This window comes from Halichoerus grypus, chromosome 1 (genome assembly GCF_964656455.1).
Source record: "Halichoerus grypus chromosome 1, mHalGry1.hap1.1, whole genome shotgun sequence".
In the NCBI taxonomy this organism is placed as follows: Eukaryota; Metazoa; Chordata; class Mammalia; order Carnivora; family Phocidae; genus Halichoerus; species Halichoerus grypus.
In genome coordinates this window covers 1,779,345-1,803,708 of record NC_135712.1, presented here as the reverse complement: position 1 = coordinate 1,803,708, position 24,364 = coordinate 1,779,345, and the positions used below count along the sequence as shown (strand labels likewise).

Below are 24,364 nucleotides of genomic sequence, written 5' to 3'. Positions count from 1 at the left end.
CAGCGGAGAGCCTGCTTCTCCCTCTCCCTCTGCCTGCTGCTCACCCTGCTTGTGCTCTCTCTCTCTCTCTCTGTGTCAAATAAATAAATAAAATCTTTAAAAAAAAAAAAAAAAGAATCGGAGGTCCATTTGTGACCCTTTCTAAGTAACATCACTAAGTGAAATAGGAAATCCACTCATGATCTTTCTACAACAGGGCCAGGAACCACACTGCTGGCCTCAGAACTAAGCCACGTCCTGGGGTCAGGGACGATGGAAGCCCAGATGAGGCGCACAGGGAAAGAGCAGCAGAGGACGAGCTCCTTGGGGACGAGAGGCAAAGGGAAGTGCAGGTACACAGGGGGGTAGGGCCAGAGGCTCACTCGCACCCCGAGGGGCCATTCCTCCCTCAAAGCTGCGGGCTCTTAGGGACTTCCTGAAGTCAAAACCACCGACGCCGAGGCTAACCCAGCACAGCCACACGACATTCAAAACTTATTACTGGGGGGCGCCTGGGGAGCTCAGTCAGTGAAGTGTCTGCCTCTGGTTCAGGTCATGATCCCGGGGTCCTGGGATGGAGCCCCACATCGGGCTCCCTGCTCAGCGGGGAGTCTGCTTCTCCCTCTCCCTGCCACTCCCCTTGCTTCTGCTCTGTGTCAAATAAATAAAATCTTGAAAAAAAAAAGAAAAAACCCTTATTATTGTAAAACTCTAGAAATATAAAATCGACTAAACCTTTTACTGGTTCTAAGGAAACGTTTTCATTTCTCAGGATACACATCTGTGCTCTTATCTGGTCTCAGACTAGCAGACTAGAAAAGAACTAAATTCAAGAGATGCACAAACCCTTTTTCCTAATGGACATTTCTAAGCACAGCCCCACTGCTAAATGGATTCAAAGGTCTAATGTCCAAGAAAGTCTTGAAAACTAGAAACACATATAACTAACTTACATGATCAGCGCCTCCCACTCAAAAAAGTTCTCTTCATTCATGGGGCCTGCAGGAAAAAAAAATTTCCACAATTAACTCTGAAGGCAACGTTGGCCGTCAGAAGTGGATTATAAAGAGGTTAACTTTAGTGCCTTACCTGCCACAATTCCTTCCGGAGGATTCAGTGTTAATTCTATAAAATGAAAAAGTAAAACCATTATGAAATAGAATGCACATTAGGTTGGCATTTTAACAAAACAACTTTTAAAAGTATATAAGATTAAAAATTGTAGAGTTATATGTATTAACTGATTAAAATTCTGTTTGTCCAAAGTGGATCTAGTCCAGTTATATTTCCGACAAGACTATATGAACAGCTCTTTATATCAGCAAAAAGTAGAATTTTAGAGCTATAAACCCTCTCATTTTAGAAATGAAAAGACAAAAGGGGTTAATTATCTTTCGAAAATACTCCTGGTAGTTATTTTGATTAAATTTCATAAATCAAGCATAGTATATTATTTTCCAATGGAATGGTATTTCCCGTGACTTTGAGAGGCGGCACAAGCTTTTCTGAACATGACAAACTAGAGACTGAGCCGGCGCTCGTGAAGCAGGACAGGGAGCACGGACAGGCTAGCGGTCGGCCCCCCGTGCCGCTCTACCAAATCTGTGAGCCCCCGCGTGAGGATCCCTGGTGTCAGACCTGAGCACTCAGGGAAAACAAGTAGACAGCAGCGGTTTGCAGCAATTTGCAAAGGTCAGTAGCTGTTGATGAGGCCCAGCCCTGCCACTGAGAAATGCCATTTCAAGTCCTGGCCTCCTCATCTTTTATATGCAAAGCACCAAAATGAAACCAAACCTGCACACAAACGGGCAAAGGTAAAGAGCACAAGGTTAAAACAATCATGGGCAGGAAGGAGGGCCACCGGGAGTAAGGACTCAGGCCACAGATACACCTCCTACTGGGCCCAAGTGCCAAACACATCACTGGTCTAGTAAGAATTACACAAACAGAAGATAAACTGACCCAAAAATTGGTTCCTTGAAGGGACATAAAATTAACAAATCCTTGCCAAATAAAAGGCTTGGAAAAGGGGAAGTCAAACAGTCATTACTCACAGGTGCTATGCGTATATACGTACAAAGTCCAAAAGAAACAAGACACGTTATTAGAAAGATTGCAAGCATTGCTGATTACGAGGTCCATACATATAACCAAACTGCGTTTCTATGTACAAGTAAGCTAGAAAAATCTTACAAAGACAGCAAGTACAATGGGAAACACGCAGAAGTACGTTTTTAAAAGATGTGCAGATCTGTAACGTGCCAGAACCATCACAAGTTTAAAGACCTTGATAAATGGAGATCAGAGCAAGTTCACCGGTCGAGCCCTCAGCGTTAGGAAGTTCTCAGTCCTCCTCAAACTCAGTCTACGGATTCCATGCAACTGCAGCCAACATGTCAACAAGGCTTCTTCTCTGAATGCAACAAGACAATTCTAAAAGATACATGAAAATGGAAACAACCGTGCACAGCCAAGACACTCTTTAAGAAGAGTAAGTTGAGAAGTCCATCGAAGGGCACCAAGACTTATTACGAAGCCTGGGCGAGGCAGGGGGACGCCAGCACAAAGGGAACTGGACCAAGGGAACAAAACAGAGAGTGCCCAGAAACAGACCCATGCAAACACAGCTGGAGCCCTGAACAACACAGTCCACTCCTCCTTATGCCCTTAGTAACCTTCCCTCTCCAGCTGTCTGTCTTGGAAGAACACAGTGCGCATGCCTGCAACATACAAGCTACGTGTTGACTGTGTACATGGTCCTTAAGGCTGCTGGGCAACAGGAGGCGATTTGTAGTTAAGTTTTGGGGGAGTCAAAAGTTACACATGTATTTTCAACTGTATAGGGGTCGGTACCCCTAACCTCAACATAGGTTAAAAGGGCAGTCTTTTCCACAAATGATGCTAATATTTAAGCAAAAAAAAATAAAGTTTCTCCCCCCACGCTACCAAAAAAAAAAAAAAGATCAAAATCAAAATATATAAGACAAAGGAGAAAAGGGGCATGTGAAATAATAGAAAATCTCCATACTGGTCTCTGACCCGGGGCCGGCATGGCGCTCCTGGGGCCCTCCTCATTTTGCCTACGTCCAAGAGCACTCGGAGCATCTTCTGTCCTAATGAGGTGACTCGGGGGGGCTCCTGGGTGGGCCTGGTCCCCAGAAAGAGCAGCGGTGACTGGAAGCTTGGAACTTTCAGGCCACCCCGCCCCTCCCCCTGGTTCTCCAGGGAGGGGGAGGGGCTGGGAACGGAGTCAATGAGCCATCGCAGGCCTCCATGAGGAACCCCCATAAATCCCAACAGGACGGGGTCTGGACAGCTTCCACGGGTGCACATGTGGGGGTGCTGGGAGAGGGGTGCACCCACAGAGGGCAGAGAAGTTCCATCCCTTCCCACACACCTTACCCTACACATTTCCTCCATCTGGTGGCTCATATGTACCCTTCATCACATCCTTTTATGATAAACCAATAAACATGAGCAAACTGCTTCCCTGAGTTCTACGAGCCACTCTAGCGAGTTAATCGACCCTGAGGAGGGGGTTGTGGGAACCTCCAATTTAGAGCCCATGAGTCAGAAGCACAGGTGACCAGCTGGACCTTCAAATTCACCTGAAGGGCTGGCAGAGAGAGAGCGGTCTTGTGGGACTGAGTCCCTGACCTGTGGGGTCTGATGCTGTCTCGAGGTAGATGGTGTCGGAACTGAGTTCAACTGCGGGACACCCGGCTGGCATCTGCAGAACCCCCCGGCCCCGCACGCCTGCTGTCAGAGTGCTGAGAGAGGGGCAGCCATGCCAGAGCGAAGGAGATACCCGGGGCGTACGTTTTCTAAACACGGCAGAAGATGCAAACAGACCATCCCCAAAGGAGACATGGATGACAAAGAAGCACATCACAGCTGCTCCACACCGTGAGCCTTGGGGGGATGAACATTAAAACCACAAGAAGATACGGCTACACATCTTCGTTAGTAGAAATATTTTTACTTAGAACAGAACAGCTCAAATTAAAAAGACTGGCGATATCAAGTGTTGGCAAGTTTACCAACTGAATCTCTCGTGCATTACCGGTCAAGATACAAAATGATCCGGTTACCCGTTGGGAACAGTTTGGCTGTTCCTAATAAAACAGTTTAACCCTGTGCTTACCTGAGACCCAGCAATTCCTACCTGAGACCCAGCAATTCCACCAGTGGACGTCTACCCAAGAGAAATGAACTCACGTCCCCGGACTCTGATGTGCGTGTTCACAGCAACTGCTTTCACAGCAGCCCCCGTGGAAACGGCCAGATGTGCAGCCGCGGGCGCGTGAGCACGGCGCAGTCTCTCGTACAGTGCAGAAGCACGGGCAACAGAAAGGAGCACACCACCACGGGCGACTCTCACGGCCCTGTGCTAAGTGAGCGAAGTCTGGCGCACTGTGTGATTCAATGTCCGTGGAATTCTAGACAAAGCAAAACTACGGTAATCTGAAAGCAAATCAAATGGAGCTACGGGCCAGGGGCCACGGGGAAGCAGGAAGGGACTGCAAAGGGCATGAGGGAACCCTCCGGGGCCACAGACGTTCTGCATCCTGACCGTAGAGACGGCCATGCCACAGGGTACACCTGCCAAAGCTCGAGGAATGGTCCATCTTAAAGTAGCACATTTTATTGCATGCAAATTTTATCTCAATAAAGCAGACTCCCCCCAAAATTAATTTCAGTTGTTTTATGAAATAGAAAACAATAAATTTCTGAGAGGATAATATAGGAGAGTATCTTAATGCTTCTTAAATTGGACTCACTACAAAGTTAATAACCAAAGAGGACTAACCATAAAGGAAAAGACTGGTAAAATTAATAGCACTGAAATTAAGAACGTCTGATATCAAAGGACACCTTTAAGAGAATGATAAGGTGAGCCCCGGAGAGGAAGAAGATACTTACCACAGACATAACCAACAAAGGGCTCACATCTGGACTTCTCAAGAACACCTCACAAATCAATAAAAATATATAAACAACCCAAAAGAAAATCAAGCTCATGACTTGAAAAGACACGTCACCAAAAAAAAAAAAAAAAAAAAAAAAGATACCTAAGTGGCCAGCAGAACAAAAGACAAGATGTTCACCTCATGAATCATGGGGGGGACTTCAACCACCACGGGACAGCACTACCCTCCCACCAGAACCACCCAGAAGCCCAAGGTAAGAAAACCAGCGAGAAGCTTCTGCCCGGCCAAGGGGCCGCAGCCACGCCCTACAGGTAGGAGGGTCAACTGGTACAACCACTTTGGAAACGAGGCTGCCGTCAGCTAGTACCCTGAGCCAGTACTTCCTCTCCAGAGTATAACCACACCAAAAAGTGTGCCCATCGTGCACCAAGAGACACGTCCAAGAAGGCTTCTAGCCAGCGGAAGCGCTTCTGATTCTGGGTAGCAACCGACATGCTGCCATGCAGAGAGCCTTGTAACAAATGATTAACATCCCCCCCACACCCCTGCAGAATCCGCCTCTGGAAGAATAAGGGGGAATGAAATGTCCCCGGATGTAATCACACAGCTTGGTACGGTAACACCTCACACCCTCCCTGAAGAGACAGAGAAAGCAGACTTACACCCAGGATAACAGCTTCAAGAGTAAGAGTGAGAACTCATTACGGTCACTGACGAAGGGCCACAACGAATCTAAACCATAAACCCCGGACAATTTAAATATTTCACTTTTTTTTTTTTTTTTAAAGATTTTATTTATTCGACAGAGAGAGATACAGCGAGAGAGGGAACACAAGCAGGGGGAGTGGGAGAGGGAGAAGCAGGCTTCCCGCGGAGCAGGGAGCCCGATGTGGGGCTCGATCCCAGGACCCTGGGATCATGACCTGAGCTGAAGGCAGATGCTTAACGACTGAGCCACCCAGGCGCCCCTAAATATTTCACTATTGTCATGAAAATATTGTTCCAGCTGTTGGTTTGAAAGCCTGTCATGTGTCTCTATTTTGCTACATAATTTTATGTATTGAAAAGTACACAGTTACAATTCTAGTCACAAAACCATTCAAATGCAGATGCTATTTTTTATCCTTACATTTGCTTCTTGGTCCCCTCTGAAGCTCTGAGGAACAACCCAAAGCCATGGGGCAGTGGTCTGAGTGACCCTGCGTGGCCCACGTGACCAGAAGTGGCCGACCACTACCCATCAATCGCACTTCTCTCTGCCAAGCACTCTTCTGGCCAGTGGACACGCAGGGGCGAAGGACCAACAAGGTCCGGGCCTTCAATGAGCTTATGTACTAGTGAAGGACGACAGGTAGCAGACAAGGAAACACAGGTGAAAAGAGAGTTTCAGGTACGGAAGAGTACAGAGAAGAACACGATAAAGTGAGAGAAAGATGCAGCCCACGGTAGGCAAGAAAGGCCTTGCTGTGAAGGAGATACTGGAGGGGGTTCCTTTTTCTTTTCTTTAATTGAGATATAACTGACTTCTCATATTATATTAGTTTCAGGTGTGCAACACAGGGAGTCGGTATTTGTATATATTCTGAAATGAGCACAAATCTAGTTAGTTAACATCCACCAACACACACTCACAAATTGTTTTTTCTTATGATGAGAACTTTTAAGATCTCTTGGCAGCTTTCAAATGTACAATACGGCATTGCTCACTGTAGTTGCCATGATGTATGTTACAGCCCCGGGACTTACTCATTTTATAACTGCAAGTCTGTACCTTCTGACCACTCTCACCCATTCTGTTCACCCGCTAACCCCCACGGCCACCACCAACCTGTGCTCTACCCGTGAGTTGTTTTGTTTAAGATTCCATATGTGAGAGAGATCATCTGACATGCTCGTTCTCTTATTCCACTTAGCGTAATGCTCTCTAGCTCCATCCATGTTGGCGCAAACGGCAAGATCTCCTTCTTTGTTATTGCTGAGTAATACTCCGTTGTATATGTGCTATGTATTTATAGCAGTATTGTTCATAATAGCCAAAAAAATGAAAACACCCGAATATCTATCAATAGTAGAAGAGATCAAGAGATTGTGGTATAGTCATATAATGGAACAAAAATGAAAACAAATGATGCACAGCTACACACAACACAAAGTTGTGTGAAGAAGCCAGGTCTGTACGTATCTTTACAAAAAAACCCTCACACTACATATATACACACAACACAGAATACACAATACACAACTACATTTATTGATAGATTACATTCATTAAAAACCAGGCAAGCTAAACTACAATGTTAAAGAACACATGCTTTGGTGGAAAAACAAAGCAAGGTGGTGATTATCCTGTGAAGACAGAGCTGCTTTGGGGGGTGGGGGTCCCACACTGTGGGGTTCTGGAGAGCTGGCAGACTTCTTGCTTACCCTGGGTAGTGATGCTCTGAGAGCTCACTGAGGGGAACATGTCTTTCCCTGCACCTGTCCTTTACCAGCTGTATTTACCTCACTTCAAACTTTTTTTTTAAAGATTTTATTTATCGGGCGCCTGGGTGGCTCAGTTGGTTAGGCGACTGCCTTCGGCTCAGGTCATGGTCCTGGAGTCCCTGGATCGAGTCCCGCATCGGGCTCCCTGCTCGGTGGGGAGTCTGCTTCTCCCTCTGACCCTCCCCCCTCTCATGTGCTCTCTCTCTCTCAAATAAAAAAAAAAAAAAAATCTTAAAAAAAAAAAAATAAAATAAATTAATTTAAAAAAAAAGATTTTATTTATCTGAGAGACTAAAGAGAGAAAGAGAGCATGAGTGGGGGGAGGGCAGAGGGAGAGGGTCAAGCAGACTCCTCACTGAGTAGGGAACCCAACACCCACCCACTGGGCTCGATACCAGGACCCTGATATCATGACTTGAGCCAAAGGCAGACACTTAACTGACAAAGCCACTGGGGCGCCCCTCAAATTAATATATTTTAAAAGTTGTTACTGCAACAGTCCAGGCAGGGAAGATGATGGCTTGAGTCAGAGTGGCAGGTCAGAAATGGTACCACTGGGGATCTGTTCTGCAGGTAGAGAGAAGTGGATGTGTCATGTGAGGATGAACAAGGCTGGTCCCAGGTTCCTGGCCCAAAGAACTAAGTGAACGGCGGCACTATTCCTGGGATGGAACAGGAAGGGACAGGTCTGAGGGGAAAGCAGGAATTCTAATTTAAACACATGAAAGTTGGGGCGCCTGGGTGGCTCAGTCGTTAAGCGTCTGCCTTCGGCTCAGGTCATGATCCCAGGGTCCTGGGATCGAGCCCCACATCGGGCTCCCTGCTCCGCGGGAGGCCTGCTTCTCTCCCTCTCCCACTCACCCTGCTTGTGTTCCCTCTCTCGCTGTGTCTCTCTCTGTCAAATAAATAAATAAAATCTTAAAAATAAATAAATAAATAAACACATGAAAGTGGAGACTAGTAAACAGACAAGTAAAAGGGCGCCTGGGTGGCTCAGTCGGTTAGACGTCTGACTTGATTTTGGCTCAGGTGATGATCTTGGGGTCGCAGCATCGAGCCTCGTTTCAGGCTCTGAGCTCAAGCAGGGAGTCTGCTTGGGATTCTCTCTCCTTCTCCCTCTGCCCCTTTCCGCCACTCTTTCTCACTCTCTCTCTAAAATAAGGAAAATAAACCTTAAAAAAAAAAGAAGAAGTAGAACAGGCAGGTGGTTGGAGGAACAAGTGTGAAGCTCCAGGGAGAAACGACACTAGCCATATAAATTTGGGAGCTGCGTGCACAGGGAAGAGACGGAGCTGCTGGAGCAGTCCTCCCAGGGGACACTTGGAAACTCAGAGACCACCATCAGGTCTCCACAATGACTAGGGAGTGCTACCGCCATGTCGGGAGAAGGGACCAGGAATGCTCAACCTTCTGCCACAAATGAGTCCTCCACGAGGAAGAGGAACAGCTGTTAAGACAGACCACCTGGGGGCGCCTGGGTGGCTCAGTTGGTTAAGCGACTGCCTTCGGCTCAGGTCATGATCCTGGAGTCCCTGGATCGAGTCCCGCATCGGGCTCCCTGCTCTGCGGGGAGTCTGCTTCTCCCTCTGACCCTCCCCCCTCTCATGTGCTCTCTCTCAAATAAATAAAATCTTTAAAAAAAAAAAAAAAAAAAAAAAAGACAGACCACCTGGCCAGGAACAGGTGCAGGCACAGCTGAGAGCCGCGTGTGTCACCAGGGCGTGCCAGCCTGGGAGCATGCGGGAAGGGAAGTGGCGGCAGGGCCGCCCAGAGGAGGCCCGGGAAGCAGGACAGCAAAGGCTTCACGGAGGGAGGATCAGGTGCGAATGAGGAGGGGCACCAGGAAGGCTGAGCCCCCCGGGTGTGGCAATACAGACTCTGTCTCAGCCCCTCTTCCCGTCTCTGCGTGACAGCAGACCAGGAGAAGGGGCCCAGGGGACCCCAGAACCCAGCTCACCAGGCTCTACACACCCAAGCATCTGAAATCCAGTCTAATTTTCATGTCTAAAGTCAAATCAACTTAGTATAAGAAGAAACCCACCAAGTGAAAGCAGATGAGTTACAAACTCCTTGGGGGGGGGGCGGGGGAGGGTGCCTGAGAGCAGGACAGAGGAAAGATACCACTTGTTCTTCCGGAACCTTGAAAGGGAGCTTCCCCCAAAAAGCTGGCTTTCTTCTTCATCTGTGGCCCGCTGGAACCTCCCTCTGAGACCCCCTCCTCCTGGGGAGGCGGAGGGTGGTCTACACAGCCACTGCAGAGACCTCGCACCCAGCGGCCGGCCCACCCGCATCCTGATTCAACAGTGGCACCTACTGGTCAGGGAAGAACTACAATGAGGGAATGTTTCCTGACTGCACTCTCCTTTCTCGGGTTTTCTCTCCAAAAAACAAACAAACAAACACACACACACACACACACACACACACACACACACACACACACACACGGCTTCCTGTTTACTACTAAAAGCAACTTCAAAAAGAAAAACTCTTAATAATATCAGAGAAATCTGCACAAACTATAGCACTGAATCCTTGAGACTGTTAATTCGTTAAAAACATGTTTTTAATAGGGGCTTAAAAAACAGCCACCACACAAAATGCAATATAAACTCAACCTTTGACCCAGCAATCCCACATCTCAGAATCACCACGAGAGACAGATACACTGGTAAAAACAGGAAAAGATGCATGCATCAGGCTATTCATTTCAGGATTATTTGTAACAGCAAAACACTGGAAATTTGACCCAAACATCTATCACTAGAGAACCAGTCAAATCATGATATATCTACCAATGGAGTATTTTGCTACTAGGAAAAGGAAAGATGCACACCTCTATGTACTAGTTTACAGTGAACTCCAATATATACTAAATGAAAGAAAGCAAAGTGGAGAAAAGCTTGTAACTAGGGTCTGTAACCGGTGATTAAATTAAAATGAGGTCGCTAAGGGCCCCAATCCAACATGACTGGTGCTCTTGGAAGCTCAGGACACAGGCACACACAGAGGGTCGACCACGTGAGGACCCAGGGAAGATGGCGTCCACCCGACCAGGATAGAGGCCTCCAGAGGAGCCAGGCCTGCCCACAGTCTGATGTCAGACCATCAGAAAATAGTTCTATTGTTGAAGCCCCTAGTCTCCGGTATTTTGTTATGGCAGCCCTAGAAAACAAACACGGTCCTTGAACAGGTGGATGGCCATTTGTAAGTAATCTGCAAATGAACCCTGACTTTTACCTCATGGCGCGAACAAACCTTTACTCTAGATGGGTCACAGATCTAAACATAAGCTAAATAAAACTAAACATCATCGAGAACATACGATTTCTATCATATGAGGAAATCGTAGTAATCTCGTGGGAGGCCAGGATTTCTTAACATAGAAAGCATGAAATATTTTAGAAATAAATAGATTGGACTTCAGTGAAATAAAAAAATCCTCTGCTCTTTTTTTTTAAGATTTTATTTATTTGACAGAGAGAGAGAGACAGGGAGAGCACAAGCAGGGGGAGCAGCAGGGAGAGGGAGTGGGAGAGGGAGAAGCGGGCTCCCTGCGTTAGGCTCGATCCCAGGACCCCGGGATCACGACCTGAGCCGAAGGCAGAAGCTTAACCAACTGAGCCACCCAGGCGCCCCCAAAACCCTCTGCTCTTTAAAAGGCACTGTTACGGAAAGTAGAAAGCAAGCCACAGGAGGTGCTGTTCAAGGGGTGCAGAAGTTTAGTCACACAAAACCAAGGAGTTCTAAAGCTCTGCTATACAACAATATGCATACTGTTAACAATACCATAATGTACACTTAAAAACTGGTAAGAAGATAAAATTATACGGCATCTGGGTGGCTCAGTCATTAAGCGTCTGCCTTCAGCTCAGGTCATGATCCCAGGGTCCTGGGATCAAGCCCCGCATCGGGCTCCCTGCTCTGCGGGGAGTCTGCTTCTCCCTCTCCCACTCCCCCTGCTTGTGTTCCCTCTCTCGCTGTGTCCCTGTCAAATAAATAAATAAAATCTTAAAAAAAAGAAGAAGATAAAATTATGTGGTTTTTTTACCACAGTTTAAAAAAAGGCAAGCCCCAGTTTCAGGGAAAATATTTACAAAATATCCAATGAAAAACTAGTAGCTACATTATATAAAGAACTGTTACAACTTACTAAGAAAACAATACACAGGATTAAAAATCAGCAAAAGACTCAAGACACTTATGATGGCATGGAAACACACAAAACAATGCTCAATGTCATCAGTCATTAGGAAAGCGCATATCGGGGCGCCTGGGTGGCTCAGTGGGTTAAGTATCTGCCTTCAGCTCAGGTCATGATTCCACAGTCCCGGGATCAAGTCCCATATTGGGCTCCTTGCTCAGCGGGGAGCCTGCTTCTACCTCTCCCACTCCCTCTCCCTCTGCCACTCCCCCTGCTTGTGCGTGCTCTCCTCCCTCTCTCTCTAAGAAAATAAATGAAATCTTAAAAAAAAAAAAAAGAGGAAAGCACAAATCAAAGCCAGGAAGGAGGAGATGGCACCTTAGGAACACCGTGAGCGCCCCTCCTCCCGCGGACACAGAGTCTACAGCTACATACAGAACAATTTCCTCTGAAAAACACACTAAAAGGCTGGGGGTGCCTGGGTGGCTCAGCTGGCTAAGCCTCCGACTCTTGGTTTCAGCTCAGGTCATGTTCTCAGGGTCATGGAATCAAGCTCCGCATTGGGCTCTGTGCTCAGCGGGGAGTCTGCTTGAGATTCTCTCTCCCTCTGCCCCCCCCAATTCACGTGCACGCACACTCTCTCTCTAAAATAAATAAAATAAAAATCTTGAAAAAAAGCAAAAACACTAAAGACTGGCTGGGTCATAAGTGCACATCAAGCAAATGAGGAGAAAACCACACGGAAGCAGCTAAGAGAGGCTGGGATACAATCATAACACTTCCTCGCAGTATCTCATAACCAGGAGAAAACTCAAAACCCAGAGCTTCTCCCTGAGGAGCAAAAGGTTCAAATCCCACAGCAGCACCCCAATTTTTAAGACATACACTTAAATAGACAAGCCCCCCAAACACCTAACTTTGAAATCCCACGGGACTCACATCCCGAGACCTACAACACAGGAGCAATCTGTGAAACCTCCCTTAAAGGGCTTGCATGCTGGGACTCACTTGTCCCAGGGCCCAGCTCAGAGGGAGCCCGTGGATTGTGCCCAGACTTAAGTGAAGGGGGCTCACCTGCTTGTATCGGAGCACCAACCTGAGGACAGGCATCTAATTTAACACACACACGTCAAGAGCCTGCTGGAACACTCTTCTCTGTGGACAGAGACTAGGGCGCCACCTTCGCCCTCTCCCTTTGCCACGCTCCAGGGCACCAGCATCTCCCTGAAGGGAGCTTTTACACACAGCTAGTGTCCTGATTTCTGTGGCTGTCACCTATGGGACACCTCTTGATCACCTGGCTCTGGAGGCCAGGGATGCTTGAGTTCCTGGTCCCATGAAACTGTAATAATCAGTATCACACAGGAAGGAGCTCACTCATCTGGTGCACCAAATTTTATGACTGCTGCTGGGGACTTCCCTACATCACCTGACTCTAGCGACCAGCTGGACTTATGCCGTGGGTCCCAGAGGACTCTAACCAATGAAGAAAGAATTCTTAAACAGCTACCACCTCCAGGGAAAGCAAGAAGCCACAGATTCAGGAGCCTGGTCTTTGTGCAGGAGGGCCCCACGCTAGGTGGAGTCTGCTTGAGATTCTCTCTTGCCTTCTGCCCCCCTCCCCCTGCACTCACTCTCCCTCTCTAAAAAAAAAAAAAAAAAAAACTAAAAAAGTCACAGAGTGAAGACTACAATAGCTGACCTGAAATGCAGCCTCGATGAAGCAGAAGAAAGGACCAGACAGCTCAATGTCAAGGCAGTGGAACTCAGTCAATCAGAGCAGCAAAAGAAAAAAGAATGAAAAAAAAGTGAAGATAGCTTAGGGGCTTATAGGACAACAAACAGACTAATATTTGGATCATGGGGCTTCCAGAAGGAGAAGAGAGAGAGAAGAGGTCAGAAATCTCCTTGAAGAAATAATGGCTGAAAACTTCCCTAATCTGGGGAAGGAAACAGACATCCAGATCCAAGAAGCCCAGAGAGTTTCAAATAAGAGGAACCCAGAGAGACCCACACCAAGACATATTATGATTACATGTCAGAAATTAAAAACCAGGAGAGAATCTTAAAAGCAGCAGGAGATGGGGTTGGGGTAGGGGGGGAAGGAGGTTAAAAAAAACAAAACAGCAGCAAGAGAAAAACAGCTTATTAAGTACAAGGAAACCCCCCCCCCCAAGTCTATCAGCAGAATTTTCAGCAGACACTTTGCAGGCCAGAGAGAGTGGCACGATATATTCAAAGTGCTGAAAGGAAAATCTCTAAGCAAGATACTGTACCCGGCAAAGCGATCATTCAGAAGTGAAGGAGAGATAAAGTGTTTTCCAGAGAAACAAAAGCTAAAGGAGTTCATCACCACTAACCCGGCCTTACAAGAAATGTTATAGGGACTTCTTTAAGCTGAAAAGAAAGGGTGGTCACAAGAACACATGTGAAAGAATAAATCTCACTGGAAATGTAAATATATAGTAAAAGTAGCAGGTTAAGCACTTATAAAGCTAGGGTGAAGGTTAAAAAACATAGGAAGTAAAAGTGACTACAGTTACAATAATTAAAGAATATACAGATGAAAAGATGTAAAGTGTGACATCAAAACATCAAATGTGGGGGCGAGGGAGAGTAAAAGTGTTGAGCTTTAGAAACTTAAGTTATTATCAACTTAAAATAGACTATTGTAAACATGAGTTGTTATAAGTAAACCTCATGGTAGCCACAAAGCAAAAACCTGTAGCAAACATACAAAAGATAAAGAAATAGAAGCATACCATCAAAGAAAGTCATCAAACCACAAAGAAGAAAGGAAAGAAGAAGAAAGGAACAGAGAGGAACTACAAAAAATGTCAGAAGGGGCGCCTGGGCAGCTCAGTGGGTTAAGTGTCTACCTTCAGCTCAGGTCATGATCTCAGGGTCCTGGGATCGAGCCCCACGTTGGGCTCCCTGCTCAGTGAGGAGCCTGCTTCTCCCTCTCCCTCTGCCTGCCACTCCCCCCTGCTTGTGCTCTCTCTCTAATAAATAAAATCTTATAAAAAAAAATGTCAGAAAACAATTAACAAAAATGGCAACAAGCACATGCCTATCAATAATTACTTTAAATGTAAGTAGACTAAATTCTCCAATCAAAAGGGAATGGCTGAATGGGTAAAAAAAATCAAGACCCATCTATATACTGCTTACAAGAGACTCACTTCAGATGTAAGGACACACACACTGAAAGTGAAGGAATAAAAAAAGATGTTCCATGCAAATGGAAACCAAAAGAAATCTGGAGCAACTATACTTACATCAGACAAAACAGACTTTAAAACAAAGACTGTATTAAGAGACAAAAGAATTACATAACGATAAAGGAGTCAATCCAACAGGATGTAACACTTGGAAATATTTAAGCACCCAACACAGGAGCACCTAAATATATAAAGCAAATTTTAACAGACCTAAAGGGAGAAATAGCAATACAATAATAGTAGGGGATTTTAATACCCCACTTACATACAGAAAATCAGTAAGAAAACACTGGCCTTAAATGACACATTAGACCAGATAGGCTTAACAGATATTTACATATCATTTCATTCAAAAGCAGCAGAATACACATTCTTCTCAAGTGCAAGTGGGACATTCTCCAGGACAAATCACATGTTAGGCCACAAAATAAGTCTTAACAAATTTAAGAGGACTGAAATCATATAAAGCATTTTCTGATCACAATAATGTGAAGCTAGAAATTAATTACATGAAGAAAACTAGAATATTCACAAATATATGGAGATTAAACAACACGCTACTGAATAACCAATTAGTCAAAAAAGAAATCAAAAGAAATAAAAAAATACCTTGAGACATAAAATTAAAACATAAGGAAATGTAATATGCTAAAATTTATGAGATGCAGCAAAAGCAGTTCTAAAAGATAAGTTCATAGTGATAAATGCCTATGTCAAGAAACATGAAAAATCTCAAATAAACCACCTTACTTTACAACTCAAGAAACTAGAAAAAGAACAAATGAAGTCCAAATTAGCAGAAGGAAGTAACAAACATTAGAACAAAAATAAATGAAACAGACTAAAAAGACAATGGAAATGATGAAACTAAGAGCTGGTTCTTTGAAAACATAAAATTGACAAACCTTTAGCTAGACTCACCGAGTTAAATGGAGAGAAGACTCAAAGGAGGAGATGTTACAGCGGACGCCACAGAAATGCAAAGGATCGTAAGAGACTACTCGGGGCGATTGTATGCCAACACATTGCCTAGAAGAAATGGAATCCAATTCCTAGGAACACATAACCTACCAAGAGTGAATCATGATGAAATAGAAAATCTAAACAGACTGATTACTGGTTAGGAGACTGAATCAGTCATCAGAAACCTCCCAACAAACAAAAGTCCAGGACCAGATGGCTTCACTGGTGAATTCTACCCAACATGCAAAGAAGAATTAATTAATACCCGTTCTCAAACTCTTCCAAAAACAAAAAAGAAGCAGAGGGAACATTTTACAAAGCCAGTTTCACCATAATACCAAACCAGACAAGAATGCCACAAGAAAATTACAGGTCAATATCCCTGGTGAACACAGATGCAAAAATCCCCAACAAAATATTAGCAAACCGAATTCAACAATATATTAAAAGGATCATACACCACGATCAAGTGGAATTTATTCCAGGAATGCAAGAATGGTTCAACATCTGCACATCAGTCAATATGCACACCACACTAACAAAAGAATAAAATTCATATGATCATCTCAACAGATGCAGAAAAGCATTTGATAAAATTCAACATCCATGTATAACTCTCAACAAAGTGGGCAGAGATGGAACATACCTCAGCATAATAAAAGCCATATATGAAAATCCCACAGCCAACACCAGACTCGATGGTGAAAAGCTGGAATGTTTTCCTCTAAGATCAGGAACAAAACAAGGATACCTATTCTTACCACTCTTATTCAACAGAGTATTCAAAATCTTTGCCTGAGCATTTAGACAAGAAAAAGAAATAAAAGGCACCCAAATTGGAAAGGAAGAATTAAAACTGTCACTATCTGCAGCTGACATATTATGCATAAAATACCCTAAAGACTCCATCAGAAAACTGTTAGAGTAAACAAATTCAGTAAAGTTGCAGGATACAAACAAAAACAATACACAAAAATCTGTTTCTTTTCTATACATTAATAGTGAACTATCAGAAAAAGAAATTAAGAAAAGAATCCCATTTAGAATTGCATAAAAATGAATAAAAAACTAGGAATAAACTTAACCAAGGAGGTGAAAGACCTGTATACTGAAAATTACCACACACTGGGGCGCCTGAGTGGCTCAGTTGGTTCAGCATCTGCCTTCAACTCACGTCATGATCCTGGGGTCCTGGGATCGAGTTCCACATCAGGCTCCCAGCTCAGCAGGGAGCCTGCTTCTCCCCCTCCCTCTGCCTGCCATTCCCCCTGCTTGTGCTCTCCCTCTGTCAAATTAATAGAAATAAAACCTTTAAAAAAAGAAAATTATAAGACATTAATAAAAGACTGAAGATACAAATGGAAAGATACCCTATGTTCATGGATTGGAAGAATTAATATTATTAAAATGTCCATACTACACAAAGCAATATACAGATTCAGTGCAATCCCTATCAAAATTACAATGGCATTTTTAAAAAATTGAGCACTCCTTAAAACTGTATAGAACCATAAAAGGCCCAGAGTAGCCAAAGCAAACTTGAGAAAGAACAAAGCTGGAAGCATCATGCTCTTTGATTTGAAACTATATCACAAAGCTGTAGTAGTTAAAACACTGTAGAACTGGCATAAAAACAGACACATAGATTAGTGGAACAAAATAACCCAGAAATAAATCCACACATATATGGTCCATTAACTTACAACAAAGGAGCCAAGTTTATACAATGAGGAAAACACAAGTAAGTACATTGTTTGTTTTTTTTTTAGACATAATGCTGTTGTACACTTAACAGATTACAGTACAGTGTAAACATAACTTTTATATGTACCAGGAAACCAAAAAAAATCTGCTTGGCTAGCTTTATAGTGATATTCACTTTATTGTGGTGGTCTGAAACACAACCCACAATATCTCCAAGGTAAGCCTGTACACAATGGAATATTACTCGGCTGTAAAAAAGAATTGTTACCATTTTCAACAACACGGACAGACATCATGCTAAGTGAAGTCCGTCAGGCAGAGAAAGACAAATACTGTATGATCTCTCATACACGTAAAATCTAAAATATATTTAAAAAATAGGGGCACCTGGGTGGCTTAGTCATTAAGCATCTGCCTTTGGCTCAGGTCATGATCCCGGGGTCCTGGGATCGAGCCCCACATCGGCCTCCCTGCTCAGTGGGAAGCCTGCTTCTCCCTCCCCACTCGCCCTGCTTGTGTTCCCTCTCTCGCTGTCTCTGTCAAAAAATAAATAAAATCTTAAAAAAAAAAAACAAAAAAACAAGGTCATAGAAAGAAAGAACAGATTGGTGGTTGCCAGAGGCAAGGGAGTGGGAGGGTGGGGGAAATGAGTGACCTGTTCTGGTTTGGGGTTTTTTTTTTTTAATAAATTGAATTTAAAAATTTAATTTAAAAAACAAGCACAGAGGAGCTCCTGGGTGGCTTAGTTGGTTAAGTGTCTGCCTTTGGCTCAGGTCATGATCCCAGGGTCCTGGGATCGAGTCCCACATCAGGCTCCTTCCTTAGTGGGGAGCCTGCTTCTTCATCTCCCTCTGCAGCTCCCCCTGCTTGTGCTTGCTGACGCTCTCCTCTCTCTCAAATAAATAAATAAATAAAATCTTAAAAAAAAAAAAGGCACAGAAAATGGTAGAATAAATTAAGATGTCTTAAAAATTAAAAAAATTAAAAACCACAATGAGATACCACTACACACCCAACAGAATGGCTGAACATTTAAGAACCGACCATACCAAGTGTGGACAAGGTAGTGGAGCCACAGGAACTCTTTAATACATTGACGGTAGAAATGTAAAATGGTACGACCACTTGAGAAAACAGTGTGACTGTTTCTTTAAAAATTAAACATGAACTTCACAGGTGACCCATGTATTTCCCCAAGGGAAATGAACATGTATGTCCACAGAAAGACATGCACACCAACGTTGCTGAAGGTTTATTTGTATTAACCAAGAACTAGAAACCACCCAAAGGTCCACCAAGAGGTGAATGCATGAACATGCTCTGGTCTGTGCATACAGTGGAATGTTACTCTGCAGTAGAAAAGCAACAACTCGGAGGATGGATGGCTACAGAATTATGCTGGATGAAAGAATCATGACAAAAGAAAAGACAAAACATTCTATAGTGACTCCAAGCAGATCGGTTGGTCACTGGCCAGGATCTGGGGGCACAGGAAGGCACAGGAGAGCTGGATTCCAGAAGCAGGAGGAGACTTCAGGGGGCAGTGGTTATGCCCATCATCCTGACTGTGGAAACGGCTTCACGGGTGTGGGCATCCACCAAAACTCATCAAATTGTAAACTTTAAGTATATTAACTTATTGTATATAAGTTAAACCTTAAAACTGCTTAAAAAAAAAAAAAAAAGACACCACAAAGGCTGAAAAAACAAAGAACAAAAAGGGATAAAATACTTACAACATATATAACCAACAGTGGATTAGGGATATATAAAGGAATAGAGAATATGCAAAGAACATCTACAAATCAGTAAGAAAAAGACAAACTACCCTATGGAAATTTGGTAAAAGACACAAACAGACACTTCACAAAGGAAAACCCATAAACCACCTACAAACACGACAGGATGCTCAACTTTAATCACAACACACAAATTAAAACCACAAGGCACCAGGCCTCACAATCACGTTGGTGAACATAGACCGTGCCCAACACCAAGGCATCAGTGAACATTCAAGGCAGCGTGCACGGGGACACGCGCACAGGGAAGCAGTCTGGAACGAGCCAGGAACGTGGCTTATGGGAGTGCTCCAGGACTGTTAGGACACCCCGGATGCAGACCAGCAATGTCCACAGCAGCATTCTATGTACAGTAACCGAAAACTGGAAACAACCCAAACGCCCATCCATAACGTACTGGACAAATTTTGACTTTGTGAAAACGAACCACAGCTATATGCTATGACAGGCATAAATCTCAGAATCAGTGCTCAGCAAAAGTTCTCAGAACACACACTGTGCGGTTCCATCTCAACTATTAAGTTCAACAGGCAAAAATAAACAGTATGTTGCTTATAAGTATATTAAGCAGTAAAACTGCAAAGAAAAGGAAGGGAATCAGTTACTAGACTTTAGCGGCAGTAACTTGCAGGGGTGGAGGGAAGAAGCACAAAGATTTCCAGGTTACCGCAAATGTTCTATTTCTTAGGTTGGGAGCCATGTGTACAGATGTTCATTTTACTTTTCATCTGAACAGACCCATCTACCTTTACATATACAATACACTTCACAATACAGAAATGTTTTGAAAAGCTCAAAAGGGATATTGCCAGGGAAAGAGGATGGTGACCAGAGGGACAGATGGGAGTCCGGGGGTTCGGGGAAGGCTTCTGCAGGGGAGCAGGGTATCCAGGGGAAGGAAGTGCTGACACTCGGGGGAGAAATGTGCCTAGGACGCAGCCAGTGGGGCTGAGGGCACAAGGGTCAGAAGTCAGAGAGGCAGGGTCATTGCAAGGACTTTGGTTCTTACGGCAACAGAGGGTCCTGGGCAGAGTGACCTGAGCTGACAAGCTTACGGGGATCTCTTTCGGCTGTGCTGAGAACAGAACAAAGCGGGGCAATGGCAGAGCAGACCTGTCCGGACTATCCTGCTAGTAATCCAGGCCACAGTGAGTGGCTTTGACCAGCGTGGGACTCCTGATAAAGTCTGAAGGTAGGACAACAGGTTCCATGTGAATAGAAAACAAAGGGAGTCATCAAGGGCGAATCTAAGGTTTTGAGCCCCCAAAACAAGGAAGAAGGTGGCTGCCAGCAATGGAGACATGGGGACTGTGGGGGCAGCACCGGTGCAGGAAGATCAGGCACTCAGTTCTCCACGTTCAAGTTTGCGGTTCTTATTCAATACGGTACTAGGCTGAGTATGTCCCCCAGAATCTGTGAATGCGACCTTGTTTGCTGATGTAATCCTGTTAAACTGGGGTCACACTGGATTAAGGTGGTCCTAAACCATGACTGGCATCTCCCTAAGAGGAAAGTCAGCCAAGCAAAGACAGGCAGAGACGTGAACTATGCTGCCACAAGCCAAGGAACAGCAAGAATTCCTGGCAACCACCAGAAGCTGCAAGAGGCAAGGAGGGACTCTTCCCTAAAGCCTACAGAGTGTGGCCTTGGCGACACCTTGATTTGGGCCTTCGGGCCTCCAGAACAGTGATAGAACAAATTCCTGTTTTGTTAAGCCACTCAGCCTGTGCTATTTTGTTAAGGAGACTCCCAAAACCCAAAATACCTAAGTCTATTTTTAACACTTCTCGGAAAGGCTGGATGATGTGTGACAATAAAACACCAAAAAGATACCCATTTAAAATATATGGGTTCTGGGGTGCTTGGGTGACTCAGTCAGTTAAGTAACCAACTATTGATCTCAGCTCAAGTCTTGATCACACTGGGTGTGGAACCTACTGTAAAAATAAAAATGAAATAAATTTTAAAAATATAAAAAAAAAAATCTGGTTCTTTTTCTGACTCTCCTTTTTCCTGGTTGTAAGAACCTAGGCAAATCATTTTGCTTCTGTTATTCAATTTCCTGCAAAATGTGAAAAACCAGGGGCTGAACAGAATCCTATCCAAGGTTCCACCACCTCTAAATTTCTGCAGTTCTGGGACTATTCCCAAATATGAAAAAGTATGCCTGAACCCTCTCCCAATAACCTATTGAAACCCCATTTCACAGAGAGGTTTCAAGTCCACCTTCCAATGGATGTGCCACCTTAAAATGTGGTAAGACAAACTAGATGCTAATTCACGAAAGATGAGGATCACTAATTGGAATTTTATGATGTTTCTAAGATACAGCAAAAACAGAACTCCCCTTGGTGACATACCGTGTTCATTTTCTACCGCTGTCACCACAAACTCAACGGCTTAAAACAACACCCACTTGGGGCGCCTGGGTGGCTGAGTCGGTGAAGCATCTGCCTTCGGCTCAGGTCATGATCTCAGGGTCCTGGGATCGAGCCCCATGTCGGGCTCCCTGCTCAGCGGGGAGTCTGCTTCTCCTTCTCCCTCTGCCCCCCACCCCCTGCCGCCACTCTTGCTCTCTCTCAAATAAATAAATAAAAACCTTGAAGAAAAGAAAAACACCCACTGATGACCTCACAGTTTCCATGTCAGAAGGGGCAGGTGGTTCTCTGCTTAGAGTCTCACAAGACAGCAACATGGTTGGGCTACTTGGCAGGGTGCCATCCCAAATTCATTCAGGTTCTTGGCAGAACTCAGGTCCCCGCAGCGGTGGGATGGAGGTTCCCCAGGGATCAGTCCTAGGTTCTAGGGGCAGCCCACGTTCCTCTGTTCCCAGCCACCCATGCATCTTCCAAGCCAATCACGGCAGGTGGAGTCCTTCTCATGCTTTGAATCTCCTGAACCTCCCCTCCTGCCTACCTCTACGATTCTGGGGCCTTGAGTGATTATTGGGTTGTACCCCAATAATCCAGGTTGATCTCCCTACCTGTAAGTCAGCTACTCAGTAACCTCTAAGTTACACCTCCAGAGTGCTCTCACAGCAGTGCTAGATTCGTGTCTGATGGGGCGAGCAGGGGCCAGCAGCTTAGGGAGACGTTTTTAGGGTTCTGCCTTCCACATATACCCCAAGATGTCACATTAACACGTAAAAACATATATAATACACTTCTGTGATACAACTTTGGGAAGTCAAGTGTTACTTACACTTTATTACAGCAAACTGACAGCAGGATTGAAATAATGGATGAGATTTTTGTAAACACAGTAAAAGCAAAAATAATCTTTGTTAATGCAAATATCCTCAGGAAATACAAGTTCGACAATGCAGAGACTGGATCAAAGCAGCAGCCTGAACCTAATTCCCCTTGCAGGCTTAATCGATTCCTTCCCTACAGACGGGAGAGAGTCATACTTGCTCGCAGTCTAGAACTGACCAGCATGGCAGGAATGACAGGTGTCCCCGCACAGACCGCCCCCAGCCAGGTTTCCCTTGAAGAGGAAGCGGCAGCAGTGTCCCACTCCCACCCAACCCTCTGTTCACACTCTGCCTCCCAAATACGCTCCTAAAGCACAGGACAGGGCCGAGAGCAGTATGTAAACATTTATTCTAAGGAGCCCACATGTGCACCGCCCTGGTCTGCTCATGTCAGACTCCCTGTGCAGGGCCAGCTGGTTAGGAGACCGAGCTCCGTGCATATTTACCATTACTACGGTTATTTCCAACCTTCTTCTGAAAGTATCTCCATGTCATCATAACAATAACAGCCTAGAGAACCGAGAGCTCCCTAACAGGTGTCCTGAAAAGCATGAATCTTCCCAGAGAAGCAGAGTGCGGAGGTCAAGGCCACGGTGAGCAAAGAGCTAATAAGCAGAGGCGGCCGAACCCTGACCATGGCCGTGGAAGCCCCGCTGTCCCCACAAGCAGGCTACCACCCGGTGTCCACCAGCAGCTCGGAACACGTTCAACACACCCATTTCGGCCAGGACTTGTGGCAACTCCTCCGAGGGAGCATTCCGCTGGAAAAAGGCAGGACACGGAATGTGCCTAGGTTTTCGCTTCTCGCTTTGCTCTCCCCAAATATCAACATTTTCCTGGCTCAGAAAGCACTGAGGAGGTTTTCTGAACACCACCCTAGGAAGAATGAAGGGGGCACGACTCAAAACCTGTTCCCGTAGTAAAGACAAAGCCAAAATCTGACCTTTCACCTCCAATGCACCACAAGGCGCTTTCTCCGCCTGCAGTTCTGGTTTGAGCTTCTGAGCGGCCGCGTCGGTCGGCCCCGCTCCCCGCAGCTCCCCGCGCGCTCCCCGCGCGCTCCCCGCAGCTCCCCGCGCGCTCCCCGCAGCTCCCCGCAGCTCCCCGCGCGCTCCCCGCAGCTCCCCGCGCGCTCCCCGCAGCTCCCCGCGCGCTCCCCGCAGCTCCCCGCAGCTCCCCGCGCGCTCCCCGCAGCTCCCCGCAGCTCCCCGCGCGCTCCCCGCAGCTCCCCGCACGCTCCCCGCAGCTCCCCGCAGCTCCCCGCGCGCTCCCCGCGCGCTCCCCGCAGCTCCCCGCGCGCTCCCCGCAGCTCCCCGCAGCTCCCCGCACGCTCCCCGCAGCTCCCCGCGCGGCGTGTGCGCGAGGCTCCGACTTACAGGAGCCAGAGCCAAACGCAAGCACAGGCAGCGCTCCTGAACGTCCGCTTCTGCAAGGGCGCTCGTACGAGCCTGTTCACACACGCAGGAGCAGGGAGCGGGCCCCGCAGAGGACGGCCCGGACACTCCGCGACGGCTCACGACTGACCGGAACGAAGCCCCCGCTCCTCGGCGCCAACAGGCGGGCATGACTCAGGGGTTTAGGAGTCCCCAGCTTCCACACCGCCACCGACTCAGGCCGCGCCCAGCCCGCGGGGCCACAGTCGGAGACTAGGGCTGGAGGAGGGGGCGCGGGGCCGGGGGGCGCGGGGTCAGGGGTGAGGGCGGGAGGAGGGGGTCGGGGGCGCGGGGTCAGGGGTTACGGTTGGAGAAGGGGTCGCGGGGTCAGGAGTTAGGGAGGGAGGAGGGGGTGCGGGGGCCGAGAGATGCAGGGTCAGGGGTTAGGGCGGAAGGAAGGGGCGCGGGGGTGCGGGACACGGGGACCACAGCGGGAGGAGGCGCGCGGGACCC

At 46.2% G+C, this 24,364-nt stretch overlaps 1 protein-coding gene across 4 annotated transcripts in view; it reads right to left on the bottom strand.

Moving 5' to 3' along the window:
* UBE2G2 (ubiquitin conjugating enzyme E2 G2) overlaps positions 1 to 24,364 on the bottom strand; it is a 43,122-nt gene that overhangs the window by 18,611 nt on the left and 147 nt on the right. For 2 of the 4 annotated variants that reach the window (XM_078066480.1, XM_036112727.2), the window contains exons 2-3: positions 1,069 to 1,104; positions 933 to 978 (exon numbers count right to left, since the gene is read on the bottom strand). In XM_078066480.1, coding sequence (XP_077922606.1) covers positions 933 to 978; positions 1,069 to 1,104 — 82 coding nt within the window. Of the gene's footprint in view, positions 1 to 932; positions 979 to 1,068; positions 1,105 to 23,193; positions 23,355 to 23,854; positions 23,990 to 24,364 lie in introns of those variants that run through there. The other 2 variants (XM_078066504.1, XM_036112728.2) reach the window with 2 other exon arrangements.